Below are 17,300 nucleotides of genomic sequence, written 5' to 3' on the forward strand. Positions count from 1 at the left end.
CTTCCTTCCTTCCTTCCTTCCTTCCTTCCTTCCTTCCTTCCTTCCTTTTTTCTTTTTTCTTTTCTTTTTAAATGTCTGGACAAATTTTTGTAGCTCCATGAGTTGGACTGAAAATTAGTTAGCCTTTCAATGATATCACTGTGGGGTCTAAGTTCTTTCTGAGACCTTAGCTCCTTTCTGAAGATAGCCAGGTGGCCAGACCTTTGCTCCATTCATGTCCGCAGTGCTCACTCCCATGCATTTGAAAACACTCCAGGAGACAGCTGAGCATGAAAATTGCTTTGTGTGAAGTCACAAGGTAGAAGATGGGGGAGGGTCATGGATGGTTCAGGAACTACTAGACAAGACTCTCTCTGGAACTAGATTAAGGGGCCAAGCCTGACCATGTTTGTTAAGCTGCAAGCCCCTGTCCTGTTGACTGTAGATGTAAGTTGATCTAGGAAATGTGTGCTCAAGCCACCAAGGAGTTAAATCACAGGGCTGTGATACAAGGGTGGGTCTTACGGAAGATTCTTGGGCTAAAGCTGTATGTAGCTTGTTAGATGTGAAAAAGGTCTCAACCCCACTCTTGTCTCTCTTATCCCTGCTGCTAGGTATGAGCAGCCCAAGTGTGACAACACAGCCAGAGCTCACCCAGCGAAGGCCAGGGACCTGTACAAGAACCGGCCACTGCAGGGTGAGTACATCATCCATGGGGGTCAGGCGGCTCTGTGTCAACGCAGGACCATGTGTAATGTGGGCTGAGGAAACAGACACCTCTGCCTCCCTGTGGCCTGGTGGACCCTTTGCCTTCTGGCTCCTCTAAGGGCCAGGGTCCCAACAGACATGGGGGCCTATGTAAGAGACATGTAAGACACGTGCTGGTGTTAGAGCTCACTCAAATTTGGCGGTGTGGAAGGGCCACCAGCCCAGGGCCAGACATGAAGGGGAAGAAAGAGGTGTCTGTAAAGTGAACCACGTGACAAAACTCCTGGGAGGTTCTGCAAGGCTTCTAGTTACTCAGTGAGCGATGGGCACCCTGAACTCACTTTCTCCATTGAACTGGCATTCGAAGCTGGCGGTTGGCTTTAATAAACACAATTCCATCTGTGTACCAAGTGGACTTAACTGCAAGGACTGTTTGAGGTTAAACAGAGAGTAGAATCAAACTTACAATGACTCAGAGCTTTTGCTGGAAGATGATTCTTGGGTGTTTGCTTTTCTCAAAAGGCACACAGTGCCTGTCTATATCTGACAAGTTTAACAAGGGCCTCAGCCGATGGTCCTACACTGACGTCACGGGTGAACTCAATGTCATAAGTACCATGATGGGAAAAGGCCCACAGATTTTTTCTCTGGTTATTTTCCCATTAGCTCCTACGCATGCAGACTACGCATGCTCAGTCAGGCTCCAGGCTCTGACAGGCCACTCTGTAAAGTCCTCCAGGCCTGGCAGGATTGGTCTGGTTTCCTCTGGTCAGTAATTGTAGTAATTCTCCGTGCTCCCTTCATAGTTTGGACTCATTTATAAAAAGTGTAATTTTGAAAGAAAAAAAATATTTCCTATGTATAAACAAAAGGAGAAGGCCAGTGCACCCGTATTTCCTTATCGATCAATGGCATTATGTGAGCATGCTCACTGCAGAGCACCCCCTGGCCTAGGCCACCCTTTCCTCCCAGCATGGTTAGTAGTAGCTCACTTCCAGTTCTGATGATCTTGACCAAGGCTTTCTTCCAGTTGGTTCCCACTCCCTGTCCACCCATAGGTTCAGGAACCCTCGGGTGACAACATCATCAGGATCATCTTTTTTCTGCTTTTTAGGGCAGGGATTGAGACCTGGAGGATGAGAGTCAGGGCAGATCTGGTATAGGCTCTGTGCCTGAGACCTTTGCAAAGGGATGCTATGATTTAGAGACCTCTCAGCAAGCCCAGAGGCTGTCTGGCCTAAAGAGTACTTTCCCACAAGTATGTTGTTTCTGAAATCAGATCTTCCTTTGAGGCAATTGCTCAAGTAGACTCTGCTGGCTTTCAACTCCCTGTGCAGCTGAAGATGGGCTTGAATTTCTGATCCTACTGCTTCTACCTCACAAGAGTTGGGATTGTAGCACATGCCAGCATGTTAACTGACATCAGGCTTTTTAATCAATGGACAACATGAGTTTTAAAAAGCAACATGCTTGCTGGATTTGACTAGTCCTTATCCTATAGAAGTTCACTAGGTCCTCTGTTCCCAATGCTGACCTTGAAGAACCGAAGACTTAGTATTACTAATACAGTTCCCTATGACTTCTAAGTACTATGGCTTTCCCCTCTATAATGTCATACACTGCTGTCCAGTGAAGCTTCCATTTGCTCCTTTCATGGTGGGATTTCACACTTTAGGTGACTGTTCTTGATTCCGAGTCTGGAATGGTAAGTAATTTGGTGAGAACCAGCGGTCATCACTATGGAGAACGTGACACGATATCATTGTTTGGCTTATCTGAAGGTCAGAGGAAGTTACTCAGGGAGCCAGCACTCCACGTAGAGAAGAGGTCCCTGTTAGAGCCAAGGCAGGCACTGTACTTTGTAGACACAAAGGGGAAGGACCATAGGGCCTCACCATCCCTCAAATGACCCGGCTCTACAGTCCCAAGATGTTTGGGAGAGTGCTGTTCACGCCCACTTAATAGCTTTCATTAGTTGGAAATTATTATCCTTATTAGGAGAGAAATCCAGGAAAGTCCTAAATTAACTCCAGGATGTAGGCTCTTCTCTGCGAGGAGGAGAAGTTTATTTCCACAATAACCCAGCAGCCACTGGGTAGGTAAAGCTTTAAGTGACACGCAGGCTGAGGGTTGAGTTTTCTCCTGTGAATACAGGCTTTTTCCCTTCTGGCTGAGTAGCCTTCATCTCCTACATCAAGCTGGGAAGACTGCTTGCAGCCTTTGCCTGTTTGGCAGCTCATGCCAACTGAGAGCAAGTGATGACTCAGGCTTGGAGTCCAACATTTTAGTATTGGGCTGTATGTGGAGAGGTGGCTGTTCAAAGCCATTTTAGGTTTCTGTGTCAGGTTGTCTCATGGCTTTGAGGGAAGTGAAAACCAGGTTAATAGAAACATAAAGTCACAGAGCCACTGTCCTTTCCCCTTTGGCAAATCTATCTTCTTTCACTCCTAGTTAAAATGCTGCACTGGGGAGTGGCTAGAGAGGTGGATCCGTGGTCAACAGCAGGCACTACTCTTGCTGAGGACCAAGCTTTGATTGCCAGTGCTCACATCTGTGTTTCACACCATTATTCTAGCTCTAAGGCAATCTGATGTTCCTGGTCTTAGAGGGTGTCTGTATGCCTGTACACACACCCACACACAAACACCCAGGCACATAATTTTTAAAAAAAATTTTTTAAAAAATCTTTAAAAAGCTCATGGGTGTTTTAAACAATGTTCCTGTTCTGTTCCTCCACCTACCCCACTCCTCCTATCCTCATACTCTCTTGAGATGAAAGAGCTATTTGTGAGGAATTCGATGTGGTTTCTTATTGGAAATGTGCACTGGAAATGTGCTCCCTTCTTCTCCCAGGACTTACCTTCCAGGGACACTCTCTGTGCCTCGCCATCTGGACCTGTCTGGAGTCTCTTCCTCTTGCCATCCTTTGGCCACTTGGCATTGGGAGACATTTGTTGATTTAAATTAACATCAATCTTTCTTTCTTCTTCAATCTTTGGTTTTTGTTGTTGTTGTGATAGGCCTCACAGAGCCTACACTGGCCTCTAATAACTCACTATATAGTTGAGGGTGACCCTTGAACTCTTGATCCTCCTGCCTCTACTTCCCGAGTGCTAGAATTACAAGCGTGTGCTGCACTGCTTCATTTATGCAGCACTGGGTACTGAACGCAGCCTATGGTGCATGCTAGGCGAGCATTCTACCAACTGAGTCACATGTCTTGTCTGCGGCATAAGGCTGTAAAAGAATAAACATTTCCAGAGTTGGGAGGGTAACTGATCCTGGAAATGCGCCACTTCGTTATACCTCAGAGCTCTTTCTACCCAGTGAAAGGCAGAAGAGGTTCAGGAGCATCTTCCCCGCTTGGCAGCCCACAACAATTGCAGGCATAATTACTACCCTTGACTCAAACCCTCAAGCCTCCCTCTGCCTTCTTCAAGCAATATTTTAGCATCATTTTAAATTGCTTCAAAATTAATTATGACTTTCTGAGGCAGCAGAAAATGATCCTCACCTCGCCCTAGGCACAGCTTAGTTTCCTTCCCAAAGGTAATTAGACTGTAAGCCATGCACTCTTGCCAGGTATTGCATGACACATGGAAGGGCCGGTGTTTACCTTTCTTGCCAAGTGGATGGGCAGACAGCAGACAGATCCTTACACAGCCGGAGGATTTCATGACGGGGAGAGATGTCAACGTTTCTCTTTCAAAAAAAAATTGTCAACTTCCATGCTTTCTCCTGTCAGATTATGTGCTGAATTCAGACCCAAGTCAGCTGGGAACAAGGTGCCTTTATGCTTCTTTATCTATGATTGATTAGAAATGTGTGACAGGGTCTCACATAAATGCTGACCTTGAACTTGCTATGAAAGGAAAGATCACCTTGAACTCCTGATCCTCCTGCCTCACCTCCTGGGTTCTGGGATTACAGACATATGCCGTCTCACCTGATGAGGATTGGAAGTGAGACCCGCATCTCCATGATGTTAGTTTCTGATTCTTGGTCTTCATGGCTGAGTGTAAAGGTAAATTTGTAGAAGAATGTTATTGATGGACCTTTAGAAGACAACTGCATGGGAAAAAGAGGGAATGTAATTGGTTTCGATGAGGAAAGTCAATTGTGGTTCCAGCAAGTCAAGAGGCTCACCTTATACCTTCTCCCTAAGTTTTGAGGAATAGAAACATCAAGGAAAAGAGCTGGAAACAGAGAAGCCAAAGGTTGGGCAGGGGTGCAATTTGACAGTCTTGTCTGTGGGGACATTCTGGATGCCATCTTGCAGGTGTGTTACAGGAAAGAGCCTCCTGGACACTAGGATAAAAAAAGAGCAAACATCATGTTTAGTCCTCTCTCCTTCCTTCCTTCCTTCCTTCCTTCCTTCCTTCCTTCCTTCCTTCCTTCCTTCCTTCCTTCCTTCCTTCCTCTCAGTTATAAGACATGAACATGAGGCTGAAGGCAAATGATAGGCAAGAAAGAAGGAGGAATGCTGTGTACTACCTGACCAAAGTTCCAAATGGAATTTTTATTAAAATAGTGCACTCGGTTGATAGTTACATTCTGGTTTTCAGAAAATGAGAAGAAATTAGAGAAGGTTTTGGGGGAAATTATGGGAATTGTTCATGAAAAAAATAAGAATAAACAAAGTAGAGAAAGACATGTTCCATCACCAGCCTGCAGGGGAAATAAATTAAGTGCCAGCCAGAGATTGCATTTGTCAATGCTCTGAAGCCACAGGGGCCTGAGTGAGCTGTGACGTTTCCTCCATTTACTAGATGAACACAGGAACTTTCTTCCACCGAAGGGTTCTAAGAAAGCTGAATGCATGGGAACTATAAACACTGGACAGCTGGTGGCTTGGAAGGAGTAGGGCACCAGAGAGAGAGAGAGAGAACTCATGGCATTCTGTCAAGAGAGCATTTACTGTTCTCATACATTAGGAGGAACATGGTTTCTGCTCCCCCTGCTTCTGCTTGGACCAGCCCCTGGGAGACACCCCCTCCCCCGGCTACCAGATCCATGGTGGCTACTAGTGACAAAAGAGCCCGAGAGGCTCATCAGCCTACCCATAGACCTCATCTTTATAAGCAACAGGGTCAGCTTCACCTTAGGGACTGGGCATTTAACAGTATCCTATGCTTTGATGGGCCTTCCCAGTCTATGGCTCTGCTGTCATCAACATGAACATCATCCTGAAGTGCAAAAAAGCAGCCTTGTGTGGATAGGTGTGGCTAGCTCTACTCTGGGTCCAACTAAGCAGCTACCTGTGATTTGTGGTAACACATCAGTGATTCACCTGGATTGTCATCCATTGAACCAATGCACGGTGTGTAGAAAACATTGATAAACTGTAGGACTCAGCCAGCAAAAGGGTTGGGAGGGGAGGGGAGGTTGCACAGCAGGGTAGAAGCCACACTAGGATGGTGGGACACTGGAGAGATCAGAAGGACCACAAGGGACAGGTACACCTTCCCCTCCATAGTCCCCAACTGCAGCAGGCTCAGACCAGAGCATTGCATGGAGCTGGAGGCAGAAGCAGAATTCAAACACATTTCCCATCACTGTGGAGGCCAAACCTGGAGTACTGAGGTACACTGATAGGGAAGGATGCTTAAAAATGATCACCTTTCAAAAAAGCATCTAAATATTCTAGAGAGTTACTGGGATCTATTTGATTTCTTATCTCCCAACATTTTAATACAATAAACATAGCATTCACATGATATCCATGGATTTGACCAAGTAAGTGTGCTAAGTGACACATAAACGGACAGGAGGGACATTCAATAGAGAGTCCTAAGGGTCCTGGGCCCTGAGCCAGCTTTTTGACGCAGAGCTCCCCAGCCATAGTTGTCTAGAAGAATCGTGTTCATTGCTTTGGCAGGGCAGGTGCATCACCAGTTACGTGAGAAGCTACTTGACCCCAGTGCTGTGAGAGCAGTGTTTACAAAGAAATGAGGCAGAATGAAGTGTAAGTCACTATCAATCCTGAGCAAAGCATCGTCCAGACGAGTTAAGAGCGTAAGCAGTATCTCAGAGACCACTTCGAAAACTTACGAGGACACACTGTCCTCAGACAACACCAAATATGTTTAACTGTGGCTAAACAATCTTTATTCTATTACAAATATTTCCTGCCTCTTTATTAAGGCCATTTATCTAGAACTTCCCAGTTGGAAGAAACGACCAGCTTGCTGTCCTCTGTCCTTGGCTTGCATTATCCATCGAGGCTTCTCCCAGGGCTAATCTGAATTGGTTAAGACTCAACCATAACCAAGCTGAAAGCTCCCTGTAATACATCCATCTGTTAAAGAATCTCAGTGGATGGCCCAGGCAGAATGATGTCCCAAGGGCCCTGCATCTCTAGGCAGGCTCATGATCCCACTCCTCAGGTGCTGCCCACCTTGATTTTTGAGACAGGATCTTACTGGTTTGAAGGTCACCTATCTGACTAGGCTTCCTGGCCACCCAGTCTTAGGGACTCACTTGCTCCACATTCCCAGCAGGTGTGTGCCACCACACCTGGATTTTTTGTTTTGTTCTGTTTGTTTGTTTAACATGGGTTCTTGGAGAGCAAACTCAACCTTCATGCTTGCCAGGCAAACAGTTTATTGACTGAGCTATCCCCCAGTTCCATTCTCTGTGTTTTTTGCCTTTTTATTGTAGGCCCCAGCCCTACCTCATTTAGCTTCCTTGGATGGCTCCTGAGTTGGTCTCAGTTCTGGAATGGTTCAGATTCCAGGGAGTAGTGACAGCCTTCAAGTCTCACATGCCCCAGGCCGCTCAGCTGTGAAGGGAGGCGACACTTCAGGTTGGCTGCTGTCTCTCTTCACTGAGCGAGGCCACTCAGACACTGTTAGTTTTCATCTGCTGTTTTTCTTTCCACCCCTACTGAACTATTTTATACATTCCGACATGAGGCTTTCAACCCCAGTGCCCCTATGTTTAGAACCTAGAGATGGTCCGAATATCTTTGGCAATGTGAGTTGTTCCTTTCTAACATTTTGTGTGTGAGTGTGTGCTTGTATATAAGTGAGACCTGGGAACTCTTGAGGGTGCAGGACATGGCAGAACCAGCTCTGCTCTACAGGAGCTGGGATCTGGACACCAAGATTATAGCTTCATTACCTCACAATCCATGCCCCTAGGCAAAAGGAAGAGGAAAACAATAATACAAACAACTAGAAAACCTGGGAGAATGGAGCCTGGAATTGGTTAAAAATCTCTGTTGATACCTGAGTATGTTTGGGTAAAATTCTTAGAAGCTTTTGTCCAGATTCATTACAAGAAGAACAGCTCAGCTCACACCCAACAGCACTATGTCAGGTCCCTCAGCCAGGTCCCTGAGAAAGTCCAGGGGAGAGGACAGGCAACACCCAGCTCCCTAAAGTGCTGTTGGCTAGGCATCTGGGGCTATGGCTACAACAGGCTATAAAAGGCTCTGCTGGTAGCAGAAACTCGGTTATGTTCTTTTTGTGTCCAAGACCTCAATGCCCACCTGCATAAATGTGTGACAAGCGACAAGGACACTCCTGAGTAGCCAAAAATGGAAGGAAACATGGTTTATGATGAATAATAGCAGGACCTGGGGATTTCTAGAAAGTTTTTTTTCCCTCAGAACATGCAACATGCTTTGTTTTGTTTTTTACTTCTCTTCTGACTTGTCAAACTGAGGGCAGTCTTACAGTGACACCTAGTCCTCTCTTTGACACAGGGTGACAATGCTGCCCCTTAGGTGCTAATTGGCTTTCAGAAATTCCTGGGATGATTGTCTTAGGGTGTTTTCCTGCTGGCAGGCTTCACCATGGATCTATCTCTTCTCTTTGCTCTTTCCTATCTAATCAGCTTCTTGAGCCTGTGGGATCCCCATGTACCCAGACAACAGATGATGCTTTTCTCAGTTCCCACTCCGATGTCTTGTCATCAAGGTCCCATTAAGTCAAAGAGGACTGCCAGCCTGAAGGCCTTGTGATGTCTGTCATATCAGGACACCTCTGTAGCACACTCCAGCATGCTTGGCGGAGAGGCTTACTCTCACTTCACACTATCTTGTGTGACAGCCACTACTGTCCACCTTCGTCAGGCGAAGCAAGACAAGTTTCTCATTCGATGCAACAGTAGGGATTTTGTCTGTAATTTTTCTGATGGGGAACTCTTCCTGAAGTAATGAGAGGAATACAGCAGACACTGGGTACAGAGATAACCAGCTCCACCATTGCGCCGTCCTTGGCCATGACCTATTCTTGAGACATCAACTCTTCTTTCATAGGTTGGTGTCCCAGAATGCACCAGCCCGACACCCTCTGTGCATAGCATCTGGCAGGCCATATAGCTTCTAAGTCAGTTGAAGGAGAGAGTAGATGGGGTTCATAGTGTCAGCAAGGAGCTGGGTTACAACCCAGTGTCCCCTGCCCCTTCCCAGTGGTGTTGACACTTAAGCCTTCTCCACAAAGGGAGAAGTGGACATTAAGAGCTGGCGCCTGCAGCTGCAGGTGGGACAATTTCTGGGAAGCACCTGTGTGTTCTCCAGTGAAGACAATGTCTCCTCCACTCTGAGGACAGTGTGGCTGTAGGAAGCTGGCAGAGGCCGGGCATGAGGTGGAGATTCCTGGAAGGCAGTCTTGGCACACACTGCCAAGTGTGTTCTGAGTCCTTCTCAGAAGTACCCAGGAGGAGCGGGCTCAGATTCCTACCACCCTTCTCTGTTTTCACTGGAGCTCCAGAGCTTGTATCGACCTTTTAAATTACCAAAGCAAGAGCTGCTGGGGAGTCTGCAGCAGACAGAGGTCACCTACAGGCCTCAGACAGACGCTAAAGGCTGGAAGCTTTGGGACTCAGACCTTGCCCTGCTGAGGAACTTGCATTATTCCCTGAGTAATTACATTTGTATTTTAAAAAAAAAATCATTCTGATGCATTGCGGAGGATGATTGTAAGGGCTCAGAGCGGAGAGGAGCTCTGTAACCTGCATGGACTGTCCTGGGTTGGCTCCTCAGCAGCTAAGCTGCCTCGGGGGCCAGAGAATTTCATGCTTATGTTCTTTAGGGCATGTGGCTACCAGAGAAAGGCAGGGTTAGCTGGAGGTTGTGTGGCCCAACAGGACTGTATGCCCCGAGGGTTGGGCCCAGCCACAGCTTGATGCCTCAGGCGTTGGGCCTTATACCCTGGAGCTTGCCTCTGGCAGTTTTATGTTTTGGGCTTCACTCTTTACACATTAAAAGTAAACAGTGTGCTCTCCAGCTTGGTAGTAAATGCCCAGTTGACCAGCGGTGAGGTTTTGTGCACTGTCTTGAGAGTTCTGGTTTTCTTAGAAGCGGTCAGTAACTGGGCCCAGATCCCACACAAGCAGTCTGGGCCTGTCCCCACCTCCTGGAGCCTGCGCAGACCACTCATACCCTTACCCTCCAGCAGTCTGCATAGCCTCATCTTACAGATAGACACCCTGCTGTAGGAAAATGAATGCTGAGCTATCTAATGTTTATTATTGCCCTAAGATTATAACAGCAGCGTTATTTAACCCACTATCATAAGTAATAAGACACAGACATCTGATAGATTTATAATTGCCCTATTTCTCTTGGGCCAGGCGCATACTATGCCTACACTGTTTCAATGACCCCACCGTCCATCTCCCAGCCCCCATCCAATGCCATCCACCTTAGTCCTCCTCATCTGCTCTTCCATTCATAATCCCATGATACTTGCTTGTATTTTTCATCTGAGCCTTTTCACAGTATGATTGGAGTGTTTTCTCTCAGCCTACATGGTTTCTTCTCCATGCTAACCTATCGTGGTGTCCTCCTTTTTCCCTTCTTCCTGTCCATTTCTCTCCCATGATTTTCTCTTGAACCCAAAAGCCCTGGAACTTTAGCCACGCCTACCCCCATTCTACCCTGCCCAGGTATAGGCTCTTTAATCAACCAATCAGGTATGTCTTAGGCAGGTTTACAAAACAAGGATAGGTATAACCAGATATTGAGGGCCAGTAACAGGCATCAGACCAACCTCCAACAATTCCCCGACTCTAGCTCACCCCTCCACTAAGAGGGATCAAGCAGACATAGGGAGGACCCTCCTTGTGCCCTGTCAGGAAGTGTGTTTTATCATCTGCTTGTTCAATTATTGTGATCATTTCCCCTGCCTTAGCTGATGACATCAAACCTGACTCCATCTTTTGTATATCAGCATAACTCCTACTTCCTCCCGGACTTCCTATCCTCATATTTTTATTTCATGTTGACCTCTTTTCTACATATTTTTACCATGATAGAATGTGTGCCCTTTGCTGAGAAGTTTGGCGTTCTCACAGGGTTAAGCCATTTCTCCACACAGGCCCTTACTGTAGGGTGCTGTCCACTCCTGTGGGCCTAGAATCCTGGAGCCCTAGCTGAGGCTTCCACTGAAGTTTAAAGCAACAGAGATGGAGCGTACATTAGGCCACCACGCAGTCCCTCAGACGGGAGGGCAGTGGCTCCCACCAGAGCCAGCAGCTCGTGATGTTTTCCTGACTGGAGCGTGGAGAAGGATCTGCTCTGATGGCAGGGTGATGAGAACTCGGGGCCCAGTGATGCCAAGACTGATCAGTGTGATCCAAGCCAGGCACAGGATTGGTCTGTGGATGCCCCCTACCCCCCACATACAGAGGACAGGTCTCTGTCACTCACAGCCTGCCGTTCTTGTCTGGAGCAGGTGCACCAGGACAGGATGTGAAGTAGACGTGAGGTACGTGTGTCAGGACGCTGCAGGCTGTGCGGCCTCTAAACTGAGGAAACAGAGGCCCTGGTGGTGATGTAAGCATTATTAAAAGGAAAACAGTAGCTTCCAGTTTCCCCATGCAGTGGCTGCTTCCCAAATAAAACTCTAGGGGTACAGAAAATCCTTCAGGTTATTAACATAACCTATAAATTTGAATAAGCATGGAGGCATGAGGTGACAACACTTCACTCAGAATGGAACTGGATTCCTGTTCCCCAAAGCACTGGGTCTACGACAGTGTAGGTGAGGGAGTCTGGAGTAGGGCCAGGGCAAGTCTGTAGGAGATTATCAGTCTCAGTTCTGAGAAGCAGGCCTGGAGTGGAATTCAGAGAAAGTCTGTTTGCAAATGCAAAGCCAGCAGCATTTAGCCGGTATAAATTATTCTCTCATTTGGATCATATCCCTTTTCCCCACATCCCTGCTCTACTCAGACTGGCTTGTTTAACAAGGTTTCTATAGGATGAAGAGCTATATGTGGAGGCCTTGATGGACTGTGATACTCTGTCCTTTCAAGCATCCCTCAGATCTCCCGCCACCACCTTGCCTGGCATCCCACCTGCACTGGCACCCATCCAGGAGCTTTGCTTCGGGAGCTGGCTTTCAGTGTGTCTTACGCCTGGTGGACAGGCTGGAGTATATCTTATTCCATTCCTGAGTATAGAGGCCAGAAAAGACCCAGGATGGAGGATTTGCTCTCACACTTGGCCAGAGGGTGAGGAGATGTTAGCCACATCTTTTTAAAAAACTCTTCTACCTTGGTGAACATAATCTTGGCAGCTCTGCTTACTGCTGCACTTTGAAAGGTCCACCCTGTGTGGCTGGCAGTGTGTTCTCTCTCTGTTGCCTCCTGTGTATTTGCACATGGTACTTGACTTCGTCCATTCTGCTGGCCACCCTATCACTGAGGTTTGTCTCTTGAACACCTTGTGTAATTGTCTCCACTGTTTGCTTTTGGTTCTTCCTGAACACAAATAACCAAGATGGACAGGTGTCCTGGAGCAGCCCAGCCAGTAGTCTTTTGTGATTGGTCCTCTGCTGCATGGGGCACTTTTAAGGTTCCACACAGGGTCATCAGAGGGTTGGGGCTGCTCCAGTACATGGACTGCCTGAACTCATGGCTCCAAAGATTTAATTAAATAGGCCAGCTGTCACCTGGGAAATTTCAGTTTGCTTGAGATTATGATATATAGATCATCTGGCCACTTTCCATAGGGAGGAATCCCCGAAGCCAAATAGCACCTTCCACGTTAATAATCCTCTCCTTGCCTCAGCCCTGGGGAACCCAGGAGTCATCAGGAAATGAGGCAGATCGTTCTGACCTTTATTGAGCAGATACACCACTAAGCAAGCAGCTGAGTCTAAGAGTAGATTAGCAGGCACTGGGCACTGAGCCACTGAGTTTTAAGGTGGGGTTCTCCTCAGTCTTTTTTTTTTTTTTTTTTTTTTTGCTGCCATGGAAGTGCTCTCATATCGGAAGCTGGTTTGTTTCTCACTACACCCTTGGGTGCGCTTCCTAAGCCCTCTCATTGAGTGGCCTGATTAGTTATCATACACCATGAGACTACTCAGCTCCTACTCTTGCAAAGTTGCCCTGAGTCTCTGGGTTCTCTAGGTCAGCATCTGGGTGAACCATGGGAAGATTGAAACATCTTGTTCATCTGCAGTGAGGAAACTGTGTGGATGGCTTCTCTTGCCAGTGTCATTCCCAGCCAGTCACCAGGAAAGGTTGGTGCTGGCTCTTGTGGGGTGCTCGGGTGGTGCTGTGCTCAGGGGTACAGTGGCTGATGGTGCTGTATTGTACAGAATAGGAAGGAAACCCTCATCAGAGGAACCAAGAAGACAGTGCCCTGAGCACCCTGAGGCTTTGAGCTGATTTATTAAGGATGAAGGAGCTAAGAGTAGGCGGAGAGGAATGACACCCACATAGGATCAGCACTATTGATGACAAACCGGAGACCGGACCTACAGATTCAGAGTGAGGAGAGCCAAGAGCCCGACAGCCTGAGTTTTTAGAAGAGATTCCAATGCTTCCACGTGGCCATGTTGCATGGTGGTGATAAATTTTTTCTATGAGGGGAAATTTCACCTAAGTTATTGGCCGGGTTCTGGGGTGATGGGTCAAACAGAAGGTCTTTCCCTAGAGAATTTGCCAGCTTTCTGAACTCTTATCCTGGAATTTCTTGGTCCCTTTCACTTGAGTGACAGACTGGAGGAGGAGAGAACAGTTTAGTGACTTGAAAATGTAGAGTTAGACAGCATTTTTCTGAAACCATGATTAACATCATTCCCCTCACTCCATTCTTCTGGGCTTGGTGCCCTAGGGAGCCTGAGATGCTAAATCTTCTCTCTCTTCAGTCATCTTCTCCTGAGGTTTTCAAATGACAGGAGGCTCTTGGACAGCTAGCCGATTAATGGTTGCTGGACTTGGATAGTGACTAACAGCATGTGTGACACCAGAGACACCCAAGAAGCAGCAACTGTGCTAAAGCACCAAGCCAGCAGCCTTGCCAATGAGTTCTTAAGTAGCTGTTTTTCCAGAAAGCACTCAGCCACGTTCAGTTATAGATCTAATTTTTCGAATACTAGTGTCAAGTGTGCCAGGCACCAATAACTTTGCTATTCTTGACAGTAGTTTTACAAAATAACAATTTTAAAAGATAAAAAAGCGGAAGCCAGTTATGAAAATCATTACTCTTCCATCCTGAAAGAAAATGCTTTTATTCCCAGTAGATGATCTGATTTTGGAGGCATTTGTCACTCACTAAGTATTTTAGGGCAGTGAATATCCATTTTCTGAAAAACGCTGGCATGTTAGGCTTACATAGCCAAGGTGCAGAACTTCCAAATTTACTGTATTTCATGTTAGTATTGCCTCAATGGTCCAGTAATCAAAATGACTTGGATCATAATTTTTAAAACTTTGGCTATCCAACCTATTGGGGGAAAATCCTCATCTTTTTACTGTTTTTGAGTTTGATTGTCAAGTAATTAATGTCTTTCTTTACTGATGTCACTGTGAAGTGCTCTGCAAAGAAGAAGGCTAAAGACAGAATTTTATATCTCTTTCCAGCACGGCTCTGCCAGATTGTCATTCATCCAATGTGCTTTTTCCTCAGTGCTGCTGACCTAGAATATAAGCTAATTAACTCTGTCACTGAGTGGATGGCCCTGGTATACCAGGAGATCCTAACTGGTCCTCCCAGGTCCTCAGGACAGAAGTTTCTCTCATCTCCTGCTGTCCTTGGGGACCTTCTTGAAGCCCAGCAGCTTTCTAGCTGAGCCGAGAGGAGTGCATCCTTCTCAGCCTTTTGCAGCTGTTGGTGAGAAACCAGAGAAGTCCAATTCTCCTTCTTCTGGAGGACAATAGATTAAATGGCTAATGGCAACCTTCTTCACTAGCTAGCTAGCCTTCTCCTGCCATTGGGAACTACTTCAAATCAGTCCCTTCCAGAGGTTTCTGAATGTGTTGCTTCCAATTCATAATCTTGGAGATGAATCCTGAGGTCTGGAGCATCTCAAGACTGAGCAGCAAAGGGGCCCTAGGTCAAGATGAGATAAGGGGTCTGAATACAACATTTTAGTAAGTGCCTGCCTCATGCTATGGATCCAGAGCTCACAAGAGACAGTGCCTCGGCCTTCATGCACAGTCATTCTAGAACACCCAAGGCAATGCTGATGCAGAAATTATGGCCTTTGAGTACTGGCCATGGAAACAGAATCAGAAGTAATGTCCCATGAGAAGCACAGAGGTCAAGGTGGAAGGCAGCTTGTGGGTTGCTATTTAGTAGAACCGTCTTCTTAGACCGTACTTCATATCCTGTGACCCTGGAGTTCGCTGGATCACAGCCAGGACTTCAAGTAAAGGTGTCATTAAGTCAGATAGTAGTAGATACATGTTCACTGATGGACCTGTGGCAGCCTATAAAAGTGGCTTCATTTTACTGCTGCCATTAGCACAGTCGTGGCAGTAGTGCAGGGAGTAGAGGGCAGGAACATTGCCTGAGGGGTAATATGGAGGAAGCACAGTCAAGACAGAGCTGCAGTTGATGGGGATGAGAGCTGAGGATGAGCAGATGTGGGGTTTCCAGCCAGGATTTGCCATGAGCCTCGCTGTGCCCTTTGGAACTAATGTGACAGGCAAGAGGACAGTGATGAGGCATAAGAAACCAGCAGGCTGTCAGCCTGCAAGGCCTCCTCAGTCTCTAGTGAAGCCCAGGGCCTACCTCTGACCTTACTGGTTTTCTATGGTGACTCAAAGAAAGGACACAACATTTAGACAGAAGGCTGAGGGCATAGGATGGAGAACAGAATTTTACTTTAAAGAAAGATTTTTCCCCTACATCTTTCTGTACACACCGACTTGTTCGGGGCCTGGCCTGCCTTCACCTACAGACCTGGACAAGATCACACTCTCTGATGAACTGATGAACTGACAGTGTTGTCTGAGATGTTGCTTCATAGAGACTTTTCAGAAAGGGGATGCTCAGAGTAAAGTGGTCACTATTGGGCTTGGGCCCTCATTTCTCTTCTCATTTCTCAGATGGTTGTGTGTGCCCATGGCTTTGGCTAGGGAGGCCTGTCAAAACAATGACAGAGGCTGAAACTGACCCCTGAAGGCTCATGACACTTCCAAGGCAGGCCAGACCGCCCACATCCCTGATACTCAGCGTTCATTGGTCCTGGTGTGTTCCATAGACTGTCATGTTAGCAGTGCCAGGAGGGGGAAATCAGGGATGTGATATTTCTTAACAGTGTTTATTATCAAAACACACATCAGTGCTTAGCCTGGAATTAAGTTAAACAGAATTGTCTTCAGAATGTAGGTGTTCTGGCAAATACCCACCTATGTCTGACTATTCCAGGCTGACATGAGTATGCCAAAAGGTTAGCAGGCTCAGGGGTCCCTTTCTCTTCCCCATTTAGACTTTGTTTCTGTTTCAAAATTAAAAGAGAAGCCGTCATGAGATATGGAGATTGCAGAACTTCCTTTTCTGTGTTTGGACTCCTGGCGATCCATAGGAGGAGCCTGACAAGGCCAAGTATGGACCAATGGAGCACTCAACTCCAGGGACTCCCAAGGGGGACAGGCCTGCCCCGGATTCATGCAGACACCACGCACCCAGTGCCCGCGACCTTAGACATCCTTGCCTGGGCATGTGGCCGGAGCTTGTTCTTGCTAAACACAAGCTTGTGCTTCTCTCTTGGTTGCCTGGTCTTTGAGCAAAGGCAACTATCTCAGTGCCTATCCATTCTGCCTTGACTCCACGGGCCCTAGGTTACTGGAGTTGCTTCCTGGAATGCTGTCAGCAATCAAGTGTTATTGTTTGTTTGTTTGTTTGTTTGTTTTTAAACAATGCTAGTTCAGTTTTAGAAAGCTATTGCCTGATAATTCTGGGCAGTTTCTACACAACAACCTTAGCTCAGGAGGATGGCAAGCAGCAGTATATGTTCATTCTCCTGAATGACAGGGTGAGACCACACTAGACTGGAGGAGGGTTGGGGGAGCAGGAACCAGAAGTGGCTCTGACTCTTGGAAGGGGCTTAACAATGCCACATTACAAGGTAGAATGTATCCAAAGAGGCCCACTCTGCCTCAGGAGGCCTGTGACCTTAGATTTGGTAGGAAGGACACAAGACAGGAACCTAGAGGAATCCCAAGAGTCCTAGAAAGTGACTCGGAGCTTCTCATATAGCCACGCTCCCCGTATCTCTCCAGAAGCACCTCTCTCTACAGGCTCCTTGAGGGCTGTCATCAAGGCCCTTGAGAAATGTCACCAGTGTTCTTGGGAAGTCCAGAGTGATTCCAGGAGCCAGCAGGGCAGGCTTAAGGGTCAATGCCTAGGCGCTTCCCTGTTTCAGATGCTT

General features: G+C 47.0%; 1 protein-coding gene across 1 annotated transcript in view; it reads left to right on the forward strand.

Moving 5' to 3' along the window:
- Smoc2 (SPARC related modular calcium binding 2) overlaps positions 1-17,300 on the forward strand; it is a 127,751-nt gene that overhangs the window by 97,399 nt on the left and 13,052 nt on the right. Inside the window, exon 9 of the mRNA XM_055616174.1 lies at positions 594-676. Within this exon, the coding sequence (XP_055472149.1) occupies positions 594-676 (83 nt within the window). The remainder of the gene's footprint in view (positions 1-593; positions 677-17,300) is intronic.

This window comes from Psammomys obesus, unplaced genomic scaffold (assembly GCF_907164565.1).
Source record: "Psammomys obesus unplaced genomic scaffold, mPsaObe1.curated_primary_1811, whole genome shotgun sequence".
Taxonomy (NCBI): domain Eukaryota; kingdom Metazoa; phylum Chordata; class Mammalia; order Rodentia; family Muridae; genus Psammomys; species Psammomys obesus.